We start from the raw sequence: 21,943 nt of genomic DNA, 5'->3' as shown, positions 1-21,943 counted from the left end.
TTTGTTATGGGTAAACTTATTAAAAGCGCTCGCTTCTGCGCTTAAAGCGCAAAAGCGAGGCGAGCGACACCTTGTCGCTCCGCTTCAGCAAGGCGCAGCTGTGTGGGAAAGCGTGCGCCTGAGCACGCTTTTCCGGCGAGGTGACGAAGCGATGAAGCGGCGAAAAGCGAGGCTTTACCATGTAGAGCGCAAGTTAACGGTCAAAACAACAAACAAACAAAAATTCTAACCTAACCCTAAGTCGCGAAAAAAACTTCAGACCTCCGTTCTCTGCTCTTCTCTGCGCACCCTCTCCGTCTGTCGCTACTTTCTGCCAATTTCCCTCGACCATCATCATCGCTGCTTCGCTGCTGCCTCGCCACCACCTCCTCCCTGATAGATGAACTCAAAACCCCGAGGTTAATCGCCCATGCTTCTCACTCTGTTTTTTTTTTCCTCCTTTCTCTTCTTACGACTTACGTCGTTGAAGATTTGAAGAAGACGATTGGTCTGAGGTTAAAATGTTAAATAGGAATAGAGTTGGAGCTTTGGTTGGACACTTGGCAGTGATTGTTTACCATTCACCGTACACGTTTTGTGCTTTTTTTTTTTTTTTTCATTTTTTTTGTATTAAATTATGTTTTGAAATTTCTATAATTAAAATCTAAAATTTCAATTTACATTTAATTCAATTAAAATTTATGCCTTTATTATTGAATTATTGATTGTTGAATATGTGATTTTTGAATAACTAAATAACTTGAATGACATTATTTTGATGACTAAACTTTGTATTTATGTTATTTTGCATTAGTATTTGAGTATTTTGAATATATATTAATTTTTTTAGTAAGCGTCGCTTTATGTGAAAAAGCGACGCTTCGCTTTGCGCTTTCGCTTTAAAGCAAAGCCCAAGCTCATCGCTTTGGTGCGCTTTTTCGCTTTAAAAAGTTTGGTTATGGGTTACTAATTTAATACTTACCAACACGTTTTCGATAAAGTATGTCATATATGATTTTATAATACAATTTATTTTTCTCATATGATTTATAGACTACAATATAAGAGTGTAATTTATCTGTGTACACCTTCAAATTTAATCAAAAAGTTTCTATTGTCAATTAGTAAAAAGTGTGAAAATTATATGCATCTAACATTGTTTCCTCCAGCCCTTACGTTTAAAACCTTCGGCGTAACGCAAAATCCCAATTCTCAACCTTTTCAAAATATAATTAAAATAATCATTCTTCCAAAAGGTTGAACCCCAACCCTAAGGGTCCCCACACTTAACCCGACAAAACATTTAAGAGGATGTAAATCATGATAATTCAACTGAACATGAACCACATAGATTAAATTTTTACTCACTGTGCACAAAGAACCCCTCACTTTGAGAGGTAGTTCCCACACTGCTTAATTAAAATAATCATGTTGCACGTGGTAGAGAGATGATGTTATGCAGTCCTTGTATTTCTTTAGCAAAATAAAAATTCTTTTTTAAAAGGAATTGAAAATTTGGCAGCTTTCTTTTTTTAAAAGTCACTGACTTTATGATATTGTAGTATCTGTCACCTTACCTATGTTTGATCTCATGACCTCCCATATAGAAAAGTTATTATATGTTATTTGCGCACAAGGTGCTTGACAACAGTTTTTCTCCTTAATTATAACTAGTATTTGTCCCGTGCGATGCACGGAAAATATGTTATAAAAATATACCCTATATAAGGTTTATTTATATATAAAATTTTTGTTATTTAATAATTATTATGTGTGAATTCCTATGATAAAATTATGAACATAAATATATTTACAATTAAAATAATATTTAAGGTGGGTGATTACTACAAATCTTAAACTATATTAAAAATTTAGTATATAGTATTTAATATTACAAATTTTTAAGAACTTAGTAAACTACAATAGTAATTGAATTACAATTTTAGAGTCACCACGGATCACAATTTTTAGACCTTTGAGATTTCTAACTCTAGATATAGCAACATACAATTGACCTTTAAAGACCAAAATCACAATCTTAGTTCAAACATTGATTTTTTTTCGAAATACTATGGAATTAAGTGTGTAATCAATAAAAGATGAGAACAAAAAATTCGAGAATATAATCTTAATGTTACTAAATCTACTTCACGTCAATTAAGTTGGAGAGTGTTGTTGGATAGTATCCGATGAATCCACGAATAACGCATCTTTGTCTCCGTAGTCCTCAATATGCACATCAACAATCTTAAATATTAGGCCGCCTAGCTATGCCATATAGTAATTTCAAACTTATGAACTTTGAGGTTGCATGCAATAAAAAATATATTTTAAATATACTAAGGGTACATTATATATGTATGTAAGGTACTTTCAATATAAAAATAATGTATTTTTAATATATTAACAATATATTTGATATTCATGATCCATACAATTATGTGGACAATCGTTCACACAATAATTTGCCAGTAGAAATTGAAATATAAATAAATATAATAAATAAATAAATAAATAAATAAATAAATAAATAAATAAATAAATAAATAAATATATATATATATATATATATATATATATATATATATATATTATTGCAATTATTATCATTATTATTATTGCAATTATTATTATTATTGTTATTGTTATTATAATTAACAACAATATTATTATGGTATTGTGAAAATTAAATGTTAATTATCACCATTTAATTTTCACAAGACCATATAACTTTATTATATATTGAATTGGATGAAATAATGAAATAATATTTATTATTTATTTTTTTTAGCAACCGAGATGTCACAGAATAATTTGTGACATGGTAGTTGGCAAGTTAAAGAGTTAAATAATTGCAGGGAATGTATTTATTTACTGGGCGTCACCAAATTCCTTTAATTCAATCCCTAATTTAATCCCTTCCATTTATTAATTATTACCCTAATAATGATTCCTTAATTATATAAAAATGAGCAGAAGAGATTCGACGGGTCAAAGCAAACCACCAAAAGCAGACTTTTAAAAGGAAAACAACTACTAAAGTTAAAAATTGCCACGGCTTCCACTGTTCATCGCCATTAACGCAAGCTTTTTGGCCCAATGCCTCACGCTTTCCTTCATCCCCTTCCCCCTTCAATCTTCATACAGTAAAGAGGCGTTTGAGTGCCCATACACACACGCCAGTAAGCACAGTTGATTAGGAATAGGAGGAGGTTAAAGCTGCCGAACCCACATTTTTTGTTTCCCCCTTAAATTTTGCCCGGAGGCCGGAACTCCTTCTTTTTTCTCGTGTTTTCCTGGTTTTATAACGTTCTTTCATTCTGGGTACTTTCTTTTATACTCAATCTTTGAGTGTTTGTATTTATATGGACTGTTCTTACTTCTTAGCTTCCTTTGTGCTTAGGTGAATGATCTAGAGCTTTATACGTTTGGTATGGGTTTCTCACTTTGATTCAGTAAAGCTGTGTGCTTGATTTTGACAATAGAGATTTCTCTAGATTGTGCTGTATTATGTTCAGGTGGCGGGCTTTTGGGTGGGTGGTGGGGGTAGGGGGGTAGGGGAAGGGTTTATAATATAATATAATTTCTTGAAGTACCTTGTTTTGAGAGTTACAAATTAGGAAGTAATTGACTGGATTGGGATTTTTATAATAATGGTTATATTGCCAAAGATGAACACATAATTGCTTGCTTTCTGCTTTTGGTTATGGTATTAATAGAGGAAGGCTAGGCACGTGTGTTGTTTTGGCTGTGTTTTTTTTGTATCATATTGAATTTCTGGATTTGATCTTTGGTACAGTATATATTGATAGTCCAAGGACTAAGGTTTTTGATGATGTTTTTTTTACTGTATTTTCTTGCTTACAAGTTTACTTCTGGGATGAGTGGCAGTAAGGTTGTTCTGTTTAAGGGTAATAGTTAAAGTGTTTTCTTGTAAATGGAGAGTGGATTGTGGTTTTCGAAAGTAATGAAAAGAACTGGAATTCGTTAATTTGCCTTTTTTCTGTAGAAGGAATAGCTAAGTTCTTTTCTATTTCTTTGAGTTTGTTGCTTCAGCTATAAGTGTTCTCGGTTCTCATAAAAAATGTGGCTGATCGAGCTCTTGTTTTGGTGGTATCGTTCCAGTCATTGGTGATTTGCCTTTGTTACGGGACAGCTGCCTGAAGCTTTGTTGTGGGATACAGAGCAGCTGTTGAAGATATTTTTTCGTGTAATTATGGAGTTAGATACTACGAATAAAATGAAGAATTTTGGACGTTGGTATGTTATTGTGAGCTGGGTTTGTAAATTGTAATCATATCGTCACCCGTAGGTTGTCATTGCTGTATGTGACTAATGTGTTCTAACCTTTGCGAATTTATTTATTTTTAGTGCAAAACCGAATGAAACAAAGAGGATTATACTCACAGTTATTATTGGATTCATTTTTGGGTTCTTGATTGGATTGTCACATTCTCCCCCTACGTTCAAGGTAAGGTTGTGTTATCCCCGGCCTTCAACCCATTCTGCACCTACGGTGGTTTGCTTCTTAATTTTAACATGATTTATTAGTTCTGTTAACCTGTTTTTTTTTTTTTTTTTTCCTTTTTTGGGGTTCCAATTTTGCAGCTAAATGTTGCAGAAAGTCTTGTTAACATAACCAAAAAGGGTGTGAATTCTTCCAGTGAGACTAGCAACTCGACAGTAAATCATAATGTCACGGATCATACAAAGGTTCATCCTTTTTGCCAATATGAGCATGCATAAATTTCTTGGAGTTTTCTCTAATTCTATTTGGCCTGGTGATATGATTCAGCTATTAAACAACAGTTCTTGAATTTCATTTTTCTTAAGTCTGTCTGGAAGTGACAACTTTAGACAACTTAATAATGTCTTTTAGATCGAAAAGTAAATCTGCAAAGTGAATTGCCTGACCATTTGTTTATGTGGTTCTCTCTGCATGATGTTTGGGAATTTGAAGAAAATACTGAAAAAGGAATGAACTTTGCCCTTAATTTTGCTTTCTTGATCAGATTTGGGTTCCATCGAACCCAAGAGGAGCAGAAAGGTTACCTCCACAAATTGTTGTCTCTGAGTCAGACTTCTTTCTCCGCAGGTTATGGGGTAAACCCAGTGAGGCAAGTATTCTACCACACTTCAATTCATTTCCTATATCTTAATATATTCTTTTCTTAATAATACGGAGTATTACATCAATCGAATTTTCAATATTTTATATTGGTTTGGCTTATTATTCAATTCTTAACTGCAGGACATAACCAGTACACCGAAGTATTTGGTAACATTCACCGTTGGTTATAACCAGAGGAATAACATCGATGCTGCTGTGAAAAAAGTATGGTTTTCTGTTTCTCTGCAGTTCCAGCTCGCCCCATCTAGTTATCTTCTCTCTGACAGTGCATATCTCTCTCATGCAGTTTTCAGACAATTTTACCATTCTTCTATTTCATTACGATGGTAGAACAACTGAATGGGATGAATTCGAGTGGTCTAAGCGGGCCATTCATGTGAGTGCTCATAAACAGACAAAATGGTAAGCGGATACACAATTGGGGAAAGTTTGTCAGTTCGTGATTACTAAACCAGATCTCTAGATCATCGTGATAAGTTGAACTCTATGAATTTGTCTTAGGTGGTATGCCAAGAGGTTTCTGCACCCCGACATTGTTGCCTCGTATGAATATATATTTATCTGGGATGAAGACCTAGGAGTCCAGAACTTTAATGCTGAAGAGTAAGTATTTGATTACGGGATTTTTTTTTTTTTTTCAATCAGTGTCTAAAGTTGACTTATGTTTGTTTGTCTATCCATTTTCAGGTATATAAAGCTTGTTAAGAAACATGGATTGGAAATTTCGCAGCCAGCATTGGAAGCTAGTTCCGGGGTATCTTGGCAGATGACTAGGAGAAAACCTGATCGTGAAGTTCACAAGTAAGAAAGCTGGAATTTTGCAGTCGTGGTTTAATCCATAGTCCCGTTTTTTACTAGAAAGTTGAATTATTTGGATGCATTCTCTAACGATTTTATGTTTCTAATGCTTCTCTCATTAGAGAAACGGAAGAGAAGCCCGGCTGGTGTTCTGACCCTCATTTGCCTCCATGTGCAGCGTAAGAATAGTTCTCTGCATTCTGATTTATGTTTATATCGGTAAATTGGTATGCGAACAGAGTAAAATTCCCAGAATTTCTTTCGATTTTAGGTTCGTAGAGATCATGGCTCCCGTCTTCTCTCGAGATTCATGGCGTTGCGTGTGGCATATGATTCAGGTACACTCGGAACCCAACTTTTTGTAACATGTTCGGACCAAATTAATATTTAACTACCCCTTCTTCCTATCATTATAGAACGACTTGGTCCATGGTTGGGGTCTCGATCTTGCCCTCCAAAGATGCGTCGAGGTTAGTTATTCTCTCCCGAGCTCTTTCATCCAAGTCCAACCACCCAGTGCAGTAAAAATATTCATCCATCCTCTTTTGCAGCCCGCTCACGAGAAGATTGGAGTTGTCGATGCTCAGCCCGTTGTCCATAAAAAGATACCTTCACTTGGCAACGAGGTAATGACTCTCGAGTCTCGAGTGCAACTCAATCCGTATACACATATTCTGATTTTCCCGACAGTGTTTAAACTTTACCATCCTTTCTATAGGGAATAGCAGAAAACGGGAAGCCTAACTGGCGAGGGGTAAGCAACGACTTTACTACCCAAAAGAACTCTCCCCCGCTATCCCCTCCCCTCCTTGAAAAAGCGGGAAAGGTTAGTGGAATGGAACTAAATTGTGCGATGAACTTTTGTATATCTTTGCAGGTGAATGACAGATGTAGAAAAGAGTGGGCAATGTTTAGAAGAAGGGTAGCTGATGCTGAGAAAGCTTACTATAAGTCCATTGGATTTGAGGCTTCCAATTCTACAGATCATTAGTTAGTGGCATGGAATGGTTGAATGTGCATATACAGAATCATATCCACTCATTCTTCTGCCATTTCCATATATATATATATATATATAGATATATATACACATAGCAGTAGTACTACTTAGTACTTACATTTCTGAAATAAAATCTTGTCTTGGCTCCCAAGTTTTTGAGATTGACAAATGCAAGTGTATATGCAAGTAATACAATAATGATCCAATCATATTCCTCTCTGTATTTCATTACAGTTTACAGGCACCGGGCTTGATGGCGACTGGTTGGTTGCCTTCTTCGTCGGTCAAAGAAGGCGACTAGTTTGGTCGTTTTCTTCCTCAAGAAGATGACCGGTTAGTCGACTTCTTCTATTGGAGAAGGTGCGGGTCCCTTTTTCCAGAGAAGGCGATCACCGGTTGTGGAGAAGATGATTGGCCGTTGCCTTTTTTTTTTTGTAAATGAAGGCGATCACCGGTGGCATGCAGTGGTCAACGGTGGCCTGCATGCCTCATCATCAAAAATTTTCCGGACTTATTTGACTGATTTTAATAGGTTGAAGGGTTTAATTGTTCTTTTTAAAGTTTAATAGCGTAATTACTCTCTGTCACATCATCAAAATTTTTCGGACTTATTTGACTGATTTTAATAAGTTGAAGGGTTTAATTGTCATTTTTAAAGTTCGAGAACGTAATTACTCTTTTGTATTGTGAAGGAAACATAAGTTTTGAACTACTCTCTTAATATGGAGTTCGATAATAAATAGTTTTGAATTATTCTAAAACTAATGTAATCATAAAATACAATGATTTTTAATTCGAGAAAAAAAAAGTTAAAAATAAGAAATAAAATAAACAGGAAAATGGGACACTTGGTGTAAAAAATAATTATGATTTTACTAATACCTCAACGGATTGAATAACAACATTATTGATAGGCTATACACTCGGTTGGACTTTGACCGCTGACCTACTCTCACTTTATCCTGAGCGATGCCGAACTATTCGAGCGTCATCTTTGCTTCCCGATTAGGGATGTCAATTGTACCCGCACCCGACGGGGAACCCTATTCCCTGCCCCTACGGGGACGGGGATGGGGATAGAAATAGGTGATCGGGGATGGGGATGGGGGCAATTTTGAATTCCCCGCCGGGGACGGGGACGGGGATGGGGAGTACTCTCCCCGCCCCGCCCCGTCCCCGATGTATGTATGTATGTATGGGGAGTACACACACATATGTATTACTTTGTATACAATATATATAATTTTAGAAGCATTCTTGTCATTGTTTGTCATGGTTATGAAATGCATATTTAAATAACATGTTTAATTGTAAAATATTGAATACTATTTTAAATTGGGGATGAATATATATACGTTTTTATTTAAATGTTTTTGAATATTTAATATTTAATTTTTTTTATAACTTATTAATGGGGTGGGGATTCCCCGTCCCCGAATAATCCTCGTGGGGATGGGGTTGGGGGGAGTTTTCCATTCCCCGGCGGGGATGGGGACGGGGATGGGGAATGGGAAAAAAGTCGGGGGCGGGGATGGGGGGTATGTCCCCCGCCCCCACCCCGCCCCGTTGACATCCCTATTCCCAATCGACATCCTCCCCGACCGCTATTCTGCCCGAACTTTGCCCAATCGCCTGGCACCTCAGCTCCACGTAACCCTACGTGTCGCCACTAGGTATTATTGGGGGTTTGATGTGCATAAGGACACGTACACGCCACGTGGTTGCCATGCCGGTAGCCCGTGCCGTGTCCCCCGCCTCTTCATCTATAAATACTCGCATTTATTACGACAAGGGGGACTTTGGATCGATTCTAGGACAAACCCCTACCCGGAGGTTCTCAACCACAGCCTTGGCGGGTGCTGAGCTAGGGTGATCGATTTAGTTATTAGTCTGCGTGTATTAGTACTGTCAAACATTATCATTGGGAAATGCATCTAAAATCTTTTTTTTTTAGGTAATTAGGGGAACCCACAACCAGTATTTGAAGGTGTGTATTAGGTAAATGAACCCGCAAACCATACATGGGTGATAAACCGATACAAAAGGATTGACCAAGAGGGTGTTGACAATAATCAAACTTATGATATTCTAGAATAAGAATCATGCTACATCCACTTAATTACCCATTTACTCCTTTTAGAGCTAAAATAAAATTTCCAACATGGGGAGGCATTGAGAGAAAATATTAAAAATTTCAATAAATTAATTAATATTAAAAATTAAATTTAAATTGTCTAAGTCAAACTCTAATTAATTAAACTAAAGACGTAAAATTGGATAAAGATTGTAATATGTTGGGACTAATAAATAAACGGGAGACTGTTACGCGAAAAATATTACATTTTTATTTAAAAATAAACATGTAATGATCTCACACAAGTTTTTTTGTTAAAAAAAAAAAGTGTATTGTTTTTCATTGTCAAAATGATCATTGTATTTTTTCCAATGTTATTTTCTCTCATAATTTTACCTCCTAATATAACCAATTTTTTTATTCATTAATTATCGTGAATTAACAAAGTTGTTGTAAAAAATAAATAAATCCATATTAATCAAATATAACAAATTCAATCAAATACGGAGTATTAAATTATGTTGTGCAACCGTGTGTACCATTCTATGTTCATAATTACTGAACTATATGTTTATAATTATAAAGCTATATATTTATAATTTTTGAACTTCGTATTCATAATTATATATTGAACTCTATATTCACAATTACAGAATTTTATGTTCATAATTTTCGATGTTCAAATTCCCAATTGTTGAACTCTGTATTCACAAATCACAGAACTATATGTTCATAATTTGATAACTATACAGTTTAGAAATTATGAATCTACAGTACAGAAATTATAAATCTACAGTACAGATATTATGAATCTGCAGTATAAAAATTATGAATCTACTGTATTTAAATTATTAATCTACGATTTAAAAATTATGAATTTACAGTATAAAAATTATAAATCTATATTATAGAAATTATGAATTGAAATCGTGTGCACCTTGCATGGTACATGGTTGAACAACATTACGTTCCCTAAAGTACTAGAGTAGCTTTTATTTTCAGAATGATGTGGTTGGACAGTTTTGGCCATTTGGGAGTAATAATTTGACTAATATTTTCTTCAATAAATGATCCATTTAATTTATTTGAAGATTTCGTTAGCTCATTATAGCAACTTGCAAGGACTACATGCCTATGAACCTTCATTTCTATCTCAATTTAGTCCATGGTTTTAGGATTACAATGCATGGTGGTCTAATGGGTTAGGTATAACATATAGGACGTAAATTTGATTTATGAGAAAGTTCATACTTTTTGACAGTGTGTTTTAAGTAAATTTTAGAGAATATGATTTTAATTTATAAGGACTTAAATTTAAAATTTTACAGTTACCAAATCAACTATTAAACTAATTGAAATGAAATTGTTCTTAATTATATATAATTTTATTTCTTTATACCTATTTAGTTGAGTAAATGAAAGCAAATTGCCACTGCTCCCACCTCTATGTCTCCACAAGCTCTTGGCTTCAAGATTTTGGTGATAATTTTACTCTCTCAACTGGAGATCATGGCTGCTGCTTCAACCATGTTACAGTGATATGATGCAGAAAAGCTCTTCACACATTTTCTTCTTCTAATTACTGAGAAACATACAATATAATGAAGAATCCTAGGCGCCGGTAATTAAGTTACATTAATTAAACTGGTTTTAATTTGCCATGATCACCATTGTTGTATGTGACTAAAGTGTCTCATCTCTGATCTTCCACATTTGTTTCACAGTGCAAATGATGATCATGATAAACAGCAGCCCAGTGAAACAAAGAGGCTTTTACTCGCCATTGTTTTTGGAACCATGTTTGGTTACCTGATTGGGGCATCTTCATTTCCTGGGCTCTCAACAACACGGGTAAGAAGGAGTCGATGTGAGATCGTATCAGTGGTTAACCATGATTCGATCTGTGCTGAGATTATTTAATTTACTTGTTCTCATAGGTCATCCCAGCTCCAACTTTGCAGCTAAATGTTAATGGAAGTGTGAATGTGAATTCCACCACTGAGTCTAGGGACAAGACACCAAATCAAACTGCAGCCATGGATCCTAGAAAGGTTCGTCTGTGTTGAGCATATAGCCATTAATGTGCAATCCAACTATCAGCTTAAGCTTTTAGTTGAGATGGAGCACATGCTTCAATTGTCTGTTCTTGCTAATCTTGAGCATGAAGAAATTTTCTGTAAAAAGGAATGAACTTTGAATAGTACTGTCCTCTACCAGATTTGGGCTCCATCAAATCCCAGAGGGGCAGAGTTATTACCTCCAAAACTTGTTGTTTCTGAGTCAGACTTCTTTCCCCGGCGATTATGGGGCTTACCCAGTGAGGCAAGTATCAATTTCATGAAATGATTTTATCCACTTTGTTGTTTCAACATTTTATCCACTTACTACTCTGCAGGATCTGCCTTTTAGACCAAAGTATTTGGTAACATTCACTGTTGGTTATAACCAGAAGAATAACATTGATGCTGCTGTCAAAAAGGTGACATTAAGAGACGTGTTTTGTTTCAGCTAAAAGTTTAAACCGACAATGAAACTGCAGATTTGTTATTTACAGTCTCCTGACAGTAGTGTACCTTTCTCCTGCAGTTTTCAGAGAATTTTACCATTCTTCTGTTTCACTATGATGGTCGAACCACCGAATGGAACGAATTCGAGTGGTCTAAACGGGCTATCCATGTCAGTGTTCCTAAGCAGACAAAATGGTAAGAAGTTACAGAACAGCTGAAAGCGTTTGTATGTGTCTGCAAATTCTAAACCAGATCTCTGAATTTGTGTAAGGTGGTTTGCGAAAAGGTTTCTGCATCCTGACATTGTTGCAGCATATGAATATATATTCATGTGGGATGAAGACCTGGGAGTTGAGAATTTTAATGCAGAGGAGTAAGTGTTTGATTATTATCAGATTGTTGAAGCAGTGTTGAAGATGGGATGGCTTATTATTGCATTTGTATATTGTTCATCCAATTCAGGTATATTAAGCTTGTGAAGAAACATGGACTGGAAATTTCACAGCCAGCTTTGGAGCCTAAGGAGGGGTATTGGATAAATTGGGAGATGACTAAGAGAAAAAGTGGCCATGAAGTTCACAAGTAAGATCATTTGAATTATATCAAACGCATACCACAATTTGATTTATGAAAAAGCCCGCAGTTGTTATTTGAAGGTGTTCAGGTGAAACTCGCATTAAGGTAAATCAGTCTAGGTTGTCTATAACTGATCAGCTCAAACTAAGAAAATCATAACTGATCAGCTCAAACTAAGAAAAACCAATAAATAGCTCCCAAAGTCAAAGTCAATTGTCCGACTAATTTGATTGAGGATGCCCTACCATAGTCTATCTTGCGTAATTCATAATTGAAGCATGAGCTCCATCGTCTAAGCTTATAGTTGGATTGCACAACGTGTGCCCTACCATAGTCTATCTTGCGTAATTCATAATTGAAGCATGAGCTCCATCGTCTAAGCTTATAGTTGGATTGCACAACGTGTGCATGCTGATTACTTTTTGATGGGCTCCGTGTGCGGGTCGATTATTTTTTGATAGACTCCAAGCAACACATGAACCATAGTCTCTTTTTTATATCAGGTGAGTGAAGAGTCGATCCCATAACCTTTAGCATATAGTTGGCTCTGATACCAAATTGAAGCATATATTTCCTTTCAACTGAAAGTCTAAATTGATAGTTAGATTGCACATGTTTATATTATATGCTCAACATTCATAGTCACATTTTTAATGTTTGGGTTTTTCATATGAGGATGTTCTGTTTCTTCTGTCAATAGAGTAACAGAGGAGAAACCAGGCTGGTGTAATGACCCTCTTTTGCCTCCATGTGCAGGGTATGGTTTGAATACTTCTATGAATTCTGATTTATTTTTATATGAAAATTGAAGAATGTGTTTCGTCTTTAATTAAAAATTTAAATTGACAAAGATAATGATATTTTATATATTATTGTATATGTTTGACAATGAATATAGTAGAAATGAGTAGACTTTATTTTGATTTTAGATTTGTAGAAATCATGGCCCCTGTCTTCTCTCGCAATTCATGGCGTTGCGTGTGGTATATGATTCAAGTATGTTTTTAAACTTTAGTGGTCTAAATTTGTTTTAGTTTTTCATTATTTGTGCATTCAATAGTGTCTCATTGAAAATTGAGTCACTTTGCATTACTAGACCAAAAGGTCATTGACATCCGTGTTTTACTTATTCAAGCCTAATTAATTTATCTTCCTATATTGTTATTATAGAATGACTTGGTTCATGGTTGGGGTCTAGATCTTGCCCTTCAAATATGTGTTGAGGTTAGCCATTCACTCCTCTTGTGATCTTTTTTGGAATATATTTGCATCTTACGGTTAGATAAGATTAATCTAGTAATTCAAGCTTGGGTTAAGCCCAAATGAGCGGTAGGTAGCTCTCCAAATGTGTTGTTAGGTAATTTATAGTCTCAAATGGTAGAACTGGAAAATTATTCGGTGCAATAAAAATATTTTTATCCTCCATTGTAGCCGCCTGCGCATGAGAAGATTGGAGTTGTTGATGCTCAACCAGTTTTTCATCAAATGAAGACTACTCTTGGGGACGGGGTAACAACTCTAAACAAGTCAAATACCAACATGTCATGTCAAATAAGATTTTTACTAATAGAATACTTATAGTATTACTCATTTACATGTCCGAATTTTCCTAAGTCCTAATTTCACTATTTTTACCATAGGGAAAGTCGGAAAATGGAAAACCTAGTTGGAAAGCGGTAAGTAATGAGATCATTACTTTCTAAAAGAATTCTCACCGTTGCCCCTTCCTCAAGAAAGTAAATTCTTAAATGCACTTATAGGGCAGGTTCATATGCGAACTCGTGCATAGATTCAAATGTGCAATCACTAGAAAAGTGCATTTTATGATGATACTTACAAGTGCAACTCAAAAGAAAAGTTTCTGAAAGTGCACAACACAAACAATAAATGTGTGAATTACAATATTTACAAGTGCAATTCAAAAGACATTATAAAAGTGCACAACAGAAACTCTAAATATGCAAAATATAACCAGTAATTAAAAGTGCAATACGTTCACTCTAAAATACACAATATAATCATTATAAGTGCACAAGTTCACACGTTCGGAACGCCAAATCTCATTTCATCCTTACATATACACATTTGATTGCAGGTGAATGAGAGATGCCATGCAGAATGGGCCATGTTTCGAACTAGGTTAGAGAATGCAGAGAAAGAGTACAATAAGTCGATTGGAATCAAGTCTTCTGATCCCACATCTCATTAGGGAGTTGCATAGACTGAGCATATATACAATTACATATAGACTAGTATGTGCAATTCAGAAATAAATAAATAAATAAATATTACTAATACTATAAAGTTTATTTTACTTTAAATGTTACTAATACTATAAAGTTTATTTTACTTTAAATGTTCTCACTCTATAAAAATTTCATCACCTTACCATCTTACTTTGAAGGGAATCATGGCCGAACTCTCTCGAGGTTCTAAAAATTATCTATGTGACCTCCTATTTGAGAAAGAGTTTTACTACGTACATGTACTCTCAAATCTTACTCCATCAAATTTATTCCCTAATGTGGCAGATTCTGATAGGTTATTTTCTTCATGTGGAGTCCTGTGAAAGTGTCTACATCACTATTTGAAGTGTGAGAGTAAAAATTGAGAGTATAGAATGAAATACCTGTAGTATTTTCCTTTGAGAAAGTCACAATATGTCACTGAGCTACAAACTACTCGACAATTATATCCAATTTAATGCTTTTGTACCCTACGGTTTCACAACATATTTGGTAAAACTGTTAATCGAAGCAATTGTCTTTTTTTTTTTTTTTTAATATCAAATTAACTAAACCAAATTTTAGAATTAATTACCGAAATGGTCTCTTGATTATAACAAAATTACCAATTTGATTCTTGACTATTTTTTTTGACCAATTAAGTCTCTCAACTTTAAAAATTGTAACCAATTTGGTCTCCATTTGTTTTTCCGTTAGACAATCCGTTAATTCGAGACCAAATTGGTAATTTCACTATAGTCGAGGACATAGTTGCAATAGGCGCTAGGCGCTAGTCGGGCGGTAGAGTAGCGCCTAGCGCCTAGACGGTCTAGGCGGGGCCTAAGTGACTAGGCTGTCACCTAGGCGGCTAACTAAAAAAAAAAAAAGAAAAATAGTGCACGTGCATATATGTCATATTATACATCAATATATATATATATATATATATATATATATATATATATATATATATATATATATATATATATATATATATATATATATATATATTATTTATAATTATATAAATAAATATATAAATATAAATGAAAAAAATTAGCAAAGTCGAGTCGGGCGAGTTAACTCGGCTAACTCGACAGAAATGAACGAGTTAACTCGGCGTAATTGGCCGAGTTAGGCACTAGGCGACCGAATTAGGTGCTAGGCGGGAGCCTAGGGGGAAAATCGCCACAGCCTAGGGGCGCCTAGCGCCTAGCCTAGGCGGGATTTTTGCAACACTGGTCAAGGGTTCATTTTGATAAATAATTTTTCATATTTTTAAAGTTAAGGGACTTACTTAGTCAAAAACATTAGTCAAAAATCAAATTAATAATTTTGTTATAGTTAAGGGACTATTTAAGTAATTAACTCTAAATTTTATTTCAGTTAATTAAAAAAATTAACATAAATTTGTGTTCAAACCTATAAAGGAAAAAACTCAACAACCTTTCCGTCCAACAACAATATTGGTCCAACATTAAATCAATCTATTTCAGTTAGTTTGGTTCAAGGTCTCAAATTGGATTTTGGATGGATAGAACATGGGTAAAATGGTAAATGGGTTGGACTAAATCATTTGAGTATGTATATACTACATAGTATATAAACATTCAGTCATTTCTGAATTTTCAAACCAAATTAATTGTTAATATAATCAAAATTCGCAAAACCTTTAACCATTCATTGAATCAACCAACATTGGCATATAAAGCGCTATCAATAATTAATCTTATATTAGTAAAAATATCGGGTATCGTTTGTTAAAATATATAGAAAGGGATATATATTCTAACTTTTTAAAAGAGATTCTTTTAAAATAAATATTTTTACGTCATATTTATTTGAGCCCGCATTTAATTATTGTCCTCAATCTTCTTAATCATGAGATTACTAAAACAATTCTGATTATATTTCATTGGTATTATTTCTCATTTAATGGCACTAAGTAAAAAAAAAAATTATTCTCCCCAAAAAAAAAAAAAAAAAAAAAACTATTCGAAGACAAATTATTGGTAGCTTTTTATATGCCAATGTATGGTCCAGTGATATGGAATGACTCTCTCACATTATAGGTTATGAGTTTGAGTCCCAGGAATTTGTGTTCCAAAATAAATTAAAAGTAACTATGAACAAATACTAACTACATTGTAGCATAATATTTTCCTTATTTTCTTAAAATAGGATAGTGAATGCATTTAAAAAAAAAAAAAAAGGTATTGAATTAAATTCGAAAACAATATTTTCCAAAATTAAATTACAAAAAATGGGATTTTTTTTTAATTATGAAAAAACCTATTTTCTTCTTAAATTTACTTGCGTAAAACCATTTTCTTCTTCTGCTGCTGCTGTTCCCGCTTCTCCATCTCCGTGTTTCTCTCCACAGTCGAAACAAGTTTTTTTGCTTCAACTCTGATTCTTTCAGTTCCTCTTTCTTCTTGCAGGTATATACATACACATATACGTACATCTGCACCTTACACATTCGCTGATATATATGCATCAGATCACTTTATGCTCCTGAACCCACGTTTGTTTTCCCACGTTAAATTCCTTTTCCTCGTACTCATTGATTCTTCGCGGCGGCCCTTCGCCACAACTTTTTAGTTTTTAATCATCCTGCTGCATGCTGTCTCTTGTATTCAACCTGTCTATCAATGCTTGATGTCTGCTGGTTAATGTTTTTGGGCAGGTTAAATATATGAACTTCCATTTTATTCTCTTGAGTGTTGATTGATCATTGATTTTAACAATTTAGGTTATCTACCGGGCCCACACAGCCAACTGAGTTGGTTCTTTTGCCAGTAAGAATACGTGATTGAGCTCTGTCACCCCTACATTGGACCCAATGTGAAGGACTTTTAATTTGTGGGTATCTGGTCTTTCCAATTAATGGATCTCTGAATCACTGTGATTTACCCTTTTGGGGTCTGGGAGAATTTCGTATTTTGTGGGGATATATACTTTTGGAAGTACAATTAATATTTCTTAAAACGAGTTGAAAAAGTTAATAGAATTATATTAAATGGGTCAAAAAAAGGTGAAGTGTGTGTTGGCTTGCTCTAGTGATGAATTAACATTTAACCTGCCCAATGATGGGATGAATATCAGAAAAGTGGTAATAAATGGAGATAAAGATATGAACTTTGTTCATCATTTTTTGTGGGCAAGCAAGTATTTGCAGTTGTGGTAGAAATGTGCCTGATCAAGCAATTGTTATGGTGGAAAATTTGGGTTCTCCTTTGTGTCATAGGTTCTTGTCTCTTGGTACAAGAATACTGCTTGAAACGGTGATGCAGAGTGGCTTTTATAGGTGTTTTTTTTGTTTTTTGTTTTTGTACTGCAGAATCATATACAATGAGGAGATCAGGCCAGAGCTACATTATTATGAGCAGGTTTTGTCATGATTCTGACATCCTTAAATTAGATTGCCGTTGCAGTGTTTGAGTCAGTAGTCTCATCTTGTTCATGTTTGTTTCATAGTTCAAATGTTAAACGACTAAAGGAGTCAAAGGGAACTTTACTTGGTATGATTGTTGGAATCATTTTTGGCTTCCTGATTGGAGCTTTATCTCCTGGGCTGTCATTAACCAAGGTAAGAACATGTTTCACCTGTCCCGTTAACCGAGATTCTGTGCTGAGATGAATTACTGCCATACTGGTTCTCATATCCAACTTTGCAGCTTTATATTACTGGAAGTCTTGATGTGGATTCCACCAATGAGAATAACGACCTTACAGCAAATCAGAATGTCATGGATCCTCCAAAGGTTCATCTGTTCTTGCTAGTTTGAAGAAATTTTCTGTAAAAGGAACAAACTTTAATTCGTATTCTTGTGCTGCCCTTGATCAGATTTGGGATTCATCGAACCCCAGAGGGGCAGAAAGATTACCCCCAGAAATCGTTGTTTCTGAGTCAGACTTCTTTCTCCGTCGATTATGGGGTGATCCCAATGAGGCATGTATTTCACCAAAGCTTTTATTCACTCTCTGCATTGCAGTGCTTCTTGGCTTCATAATATCGATTTCTCAGTTCTGGTTTAGTGGATTCTTGAATCATCATCAACAGGTTATTTGTTCTGCTTTAGTGGATTCTTGATCTTAATTAGATTTTGGAATCTTGTCTGGTTTTTATTCTGCAGGACCTAACTAGTCGACCCAAGTATTTGGTAACATTCACGGTTGGTTATAACCTGAAAGACAACATTGATGCTGCTGTCAAAAAGGTGGCGTCTTTTATTCGTTTCTCTGCAACTCCACATCCTTGCTTCTCCCGGTATTTGATCTCTCTGACAGTTTATCTTTCTCCCTTTCAGTTTTCGGACAATTTTACAATTCTTCTGTTTCACTATGATGGTCGAACGACTGAATGGGATGAGTTCGAGTGGTCCAAGCGGGCTATCCATGTCAGTGTTGCTAAACAGACAAAATGGTAAGAAGTTACAGAACAAGTGAGAGTATTTAATTTATTGCTGCAATTACTAAACCGCCACAAAAAACCAAATCTGCAAATTTGTGTAAGGTGGTATGCGAAAAGGTTTCTGCATCCCGACATTGTTGCTGCATATGAATATATATTTATCTGGGATGAAGACCTGGGAGTCGAGAATTTTAATGCAGAGGAGTAAGTATATATTTGATTATCAGATTCTTAATTAACCTGTGACCATTTCGAATAACCAGTGTTTAAGATGGCTTGCTTTTGTTTGTCCATCCAATTCAGATATATTAAGCTCGTGAAGAAACATGGATTGGAAATTTCGCAGCCAGCTCTGGAAGTGAAGGGGTCTTGGATATCATGGGAATTGACAAAGAGACAAAGTGATCGCGAAGTTCACAAGTAAGAACATTTGAATACGTCAAACAAATCGTTTAGCTGTTCCCGGGCTCATTTTTATCTCTTCTTGCACCAGGGAAGTAGTAATAGAGAAGCCTGGCTCGTGTCCTGACCCTCATTTGCCACCGTGTGCAGCGTATGAATAACACTGTGATTTACTTTTACTGGTGTTAACTGATATATATATATGGAGGGCAATCTTTAATGGCTGTGTTGTGATTACAGATTTGTGGAGGTCATGGTTCCTGTCTTCTCCCGGGATGCATGGCGCTGCGCGTGGCGTATGGTTCAGGTGAACTTAGAACCCGAAACACGAAACAACAGAATCTATCGATCACTTGCAAAACTTCTGCTGTTTCTGACTTAATGACCATTTTGGTTTCTGCAGAATGATCTGGTTCATGGTTGGGGTTTGGATTTAAAATTTCAGAGATGTGTTGAGGTTAGTTTCTTCCCTTTTAGTCATTCTGTACTTTCTCCGGCACACGAATAACACTCGTGCTGGGCGGAGGCTGGTGAAGGAAGGGCCAAATCCAGCACCCTGCCTCTTGAAAATGCGGCTGTATATAAGGAAATGCTACGTACTATAGCTCATGACCTTTAGTCTGGTTCTGATACCAAATTGAAGCATGTACTCCATCTCAACTAAAAGTCTAAGCTGATAGTTGGATTGCACATTAATGGTTATATGCTCAACAGTAAGCGTTTGATCCTAACAAACTCGTCCTCCTCTGCAGCCTGCACACGAGAAGATTGGAGTGGTCGATGCTCAGCCAGTTGTTCATAAAAGGATACCTACACTCAAGGATGATGAGATAAATGTAATTGGATTATCAATAATCATATCTTTGCATTAATATTCACCAGATTGTTTAACTTTGCTATTATCCTTTCTGTAGGAAACACCAAAGAATGGAGTGCCTCTCCAGGCAAGTAATGATTCCATATCATCACAGAGAAGCGAGGTTAGTTAGTTAACATTTCTCTTAACCTTTTAGCGTTGATTTGACTCATGTGCGTTATGATAGATTCTTTCGACGCCCGCACTTGCAGATTCACAAAAGGGGTTTTCTAGAGTGGGCAATGTTTGAGTATAGGTTTGCAGATGCAGATGAAGCGTACTATAAGTCAATAGGCAGGGATTCTCCCTTCCAATCTCAAACCTCTTTAGAAAGTAGCGTATAAACCAGTATAGGATATGCCTACTTCTGTATTCCTATACATATCAGCTGCAGAATACAATACATTCCTGGAATCAAAAAATCTCTCTTTTTCTTGAATGATTAATATTCAACTGTACTGTTACATGTTTACGCAAATCCGGAATACACTATCCCAGGTTTTCCAAAATACTTCGTACACTAGTGATGTAGCAAAATATGGATAGTTCGATTGGTATCAGTCTAATGGCTTATACTTGGGTCGGAATCCTCTTATTAGTATATGTGAAAACATGCTTATCACGGCTTCACCTAAGCGTCTTGTCGATGTAGATAGGACACCTGGAGGCTTCGTCTTGCCATTTTCAGGCGAGACGAGCTCCGATCCAGCATTGCCTGACGCCATGCATGGATGCCAACTCGGCGTTCAAACCCGTAAACCCGACTCATTTTTTTTAAAAATTATTTTAAAAAAGGTATCACCTAATAAGAATAGAGAAGAGAGAGAAGAGGAAACATTTTGCATTTCTCACAAGTCACTTTTCAAACCCAGTGCGTCGATCTCCCATAGCGATTGTTATATCGTGCACCAGATGCACAATGCATTATGCGCCCTAAAAATTTCATGTTTTGTATTTATATAATTGTATAGTAGAATACACATAATCTAACATAATACCCATAAACTTTTTAACATAAAACACAAACTTTTAACATAATACACATAATGTGGGTCCAACTGCACATTGTATTTTTTAACTTGTCGCCTACAAGGTAGTCGAGGGGCGCTACGGTTTAACATGATGCCGTGATAAGCTTGTGTGAAAATATGAAATGTTCATCCCCTTTGCAAGTGCATTTAATGCGCCTTTTATAGGAGTAAAAGGGGACACATGCTGGTAACTTGGCATGATGCACACGTGGTGAACATGCACTCACCTGTCAGCACAGTCATGCCAAGTGTTAGCTAACTCTAGTTAAGACTCGTAAGGATTGAGCTTTCAAACGACGAGTTTGATCTGGCAGGCTAGGTACCAATTGCCGAATTGATCGTCATACTTACAACGGCAAGACTAGTAATGCAACGGGAACTGGTCGGTAAGGATATCATAAATGACTGGTAACAATCGGAAGAAGACGAGAGGGCGATCGAAATAACGACGTTTGATCAATACAAAACGCCTAAATTCAACTAATATACATTATTCTAGATTTTTCAAAATACTTGCACACTGTTGTAATTATAACCTTTAATTCGTAGCCATCCTCGAAAAAAAAGATCATATTCTTTAATGGAAACAATACAAAGAAAGAATGAATAGTAAAATGTAAAGGCAAAAGTGTGTACTTTTATTTCATCAAGCTCATCAAGTATATAATACATAGGATATATATAAATACAAATAGTAACAAAAAACATAAATGAAAATATAACTAGGACCGGTATATAATAATATCCACATAATAATAATAATATTTATAACACACTAATATATAAAACACTAACAAAGTAGATTATCAACCTTATTTTAAATGTTAAAGTGATTATATTATACATTAAACACACAAAACACTAAAAATGCACGTGATGAACCAACTGAAGTGTATCCCGACAAACGGATATTGAGATGAGATATGGGATCAAGAATCTTCGTTTGT

General features: G+C 35.3%; 2 protein-coding genes and 2 long non-coding RNA genes across 4 annotated transcripts; all 4 read left to right on the top strand.

Annotated features, from left to right (window-relative positions):
* Positions 1-3,013: 3,013 nt before the first annotated feature.
* LOC109171986 lies at positions 3,014-7,117 on the top strand. Its single transcript, XM_019321109.1, has 15 exons — positions 3,014-3,303; positions 4,105-4,239; positions 4,351-4,450; positions 4,588-4,692; positions 4,992-5,096; positions 5,231-5,314; positions 5,397-5,512; positions 5,612-5,713; positions 5,798-5,911; positions 6,031-6,087; positions 6,180-6,246; positions 6,325-6,378; positions 6,460-6,534; positions 6,627-6,662; positions 6,786-7,117. Exons 2-15 carry the CDS (start codon positions 4,196-4,198, stop codon positions 6,897-6,899), a joined length of 1,173 nt encoding a protein of 390 aa, XP_019176654.1. The 5' UTR covers positions 3,014-3,303; positions 4,105-4,195; the 3' UTR covers positions 6,900-7,117.
* Positions 7,118-10,425: 3,308 nt separating this feature from the next.
* On the top strand, positions 10,426-20,309 carry LOC109171848. The gene is made up of 14 exons (XM_019320923.1): positions 10,426-10,603; positions 10,707-10,833; positions 10,920-11,033; positions 11,200-11,304; positions 11,378-11,461; positions 11,569-11,684; positions 11,761-11,862; positions 11,952-12,071; positions 12,766-12,822; positions 19,350-19,416; positions 19,513-19,566; positions 19,862-19,945; positions 20,024-20,089; positions 20,178-20,309. Exons 1-14 carry the CDS (start codon positions 10,584-10,586, stop codon positions 20,307-20,309), a joined length of 1,248 nt encoding a protein of 415 aa, XP_019176468.1. The 5' UTR covers positions 10,426-10,583.
* LOC109171987 lies at positions 17,801-18,214 on the top strand. Its single transcript, XR_002052681.1, has 3 exons — positions 17,801-17,882; positions 17,971-18,057; positions 18,141-18,214. It is a non-coding gene; the product is annotated as an uncharacterized LOC109171987 (long non-coding RNA).
* LOC109171988 lies at positions 18,441-18,885 on the top strand. The gene is made up of 3 exons (XR_002052682.1): positions 18,441-18,513; positions 18,604-18,719; positions 18,810-18,885. It is a non-coding gene; the product is annotated as an uncharacterized LOC109171988 (long non-coding RNA).
* Positions 20,310-21,943: the final 1,634 nt, after the last annotated feature.

This window comes from Ipomoea nil, unplaced genomic scaffold, assembly GCF_001879475.1.
Source record: "Ipomoea nil cultivar Tokyo-kokei standard unplaced genomic scaffold, Asagao_1.1 scaffold0382, whole genome shotgun sequence".
Classification (NCBI taxonomy): domain Eukaryota; kingdom Viridiplantae; phylum Streptophyta; class Magnoliopsida; order Solanales; family Convolvulaceae; genus Ipomoea; species Ipomoea nil.
Note: the sequence above shows the minus strand (reverse complement) of the source record. Positions and strands in the feature narration are given on the sequence as shown.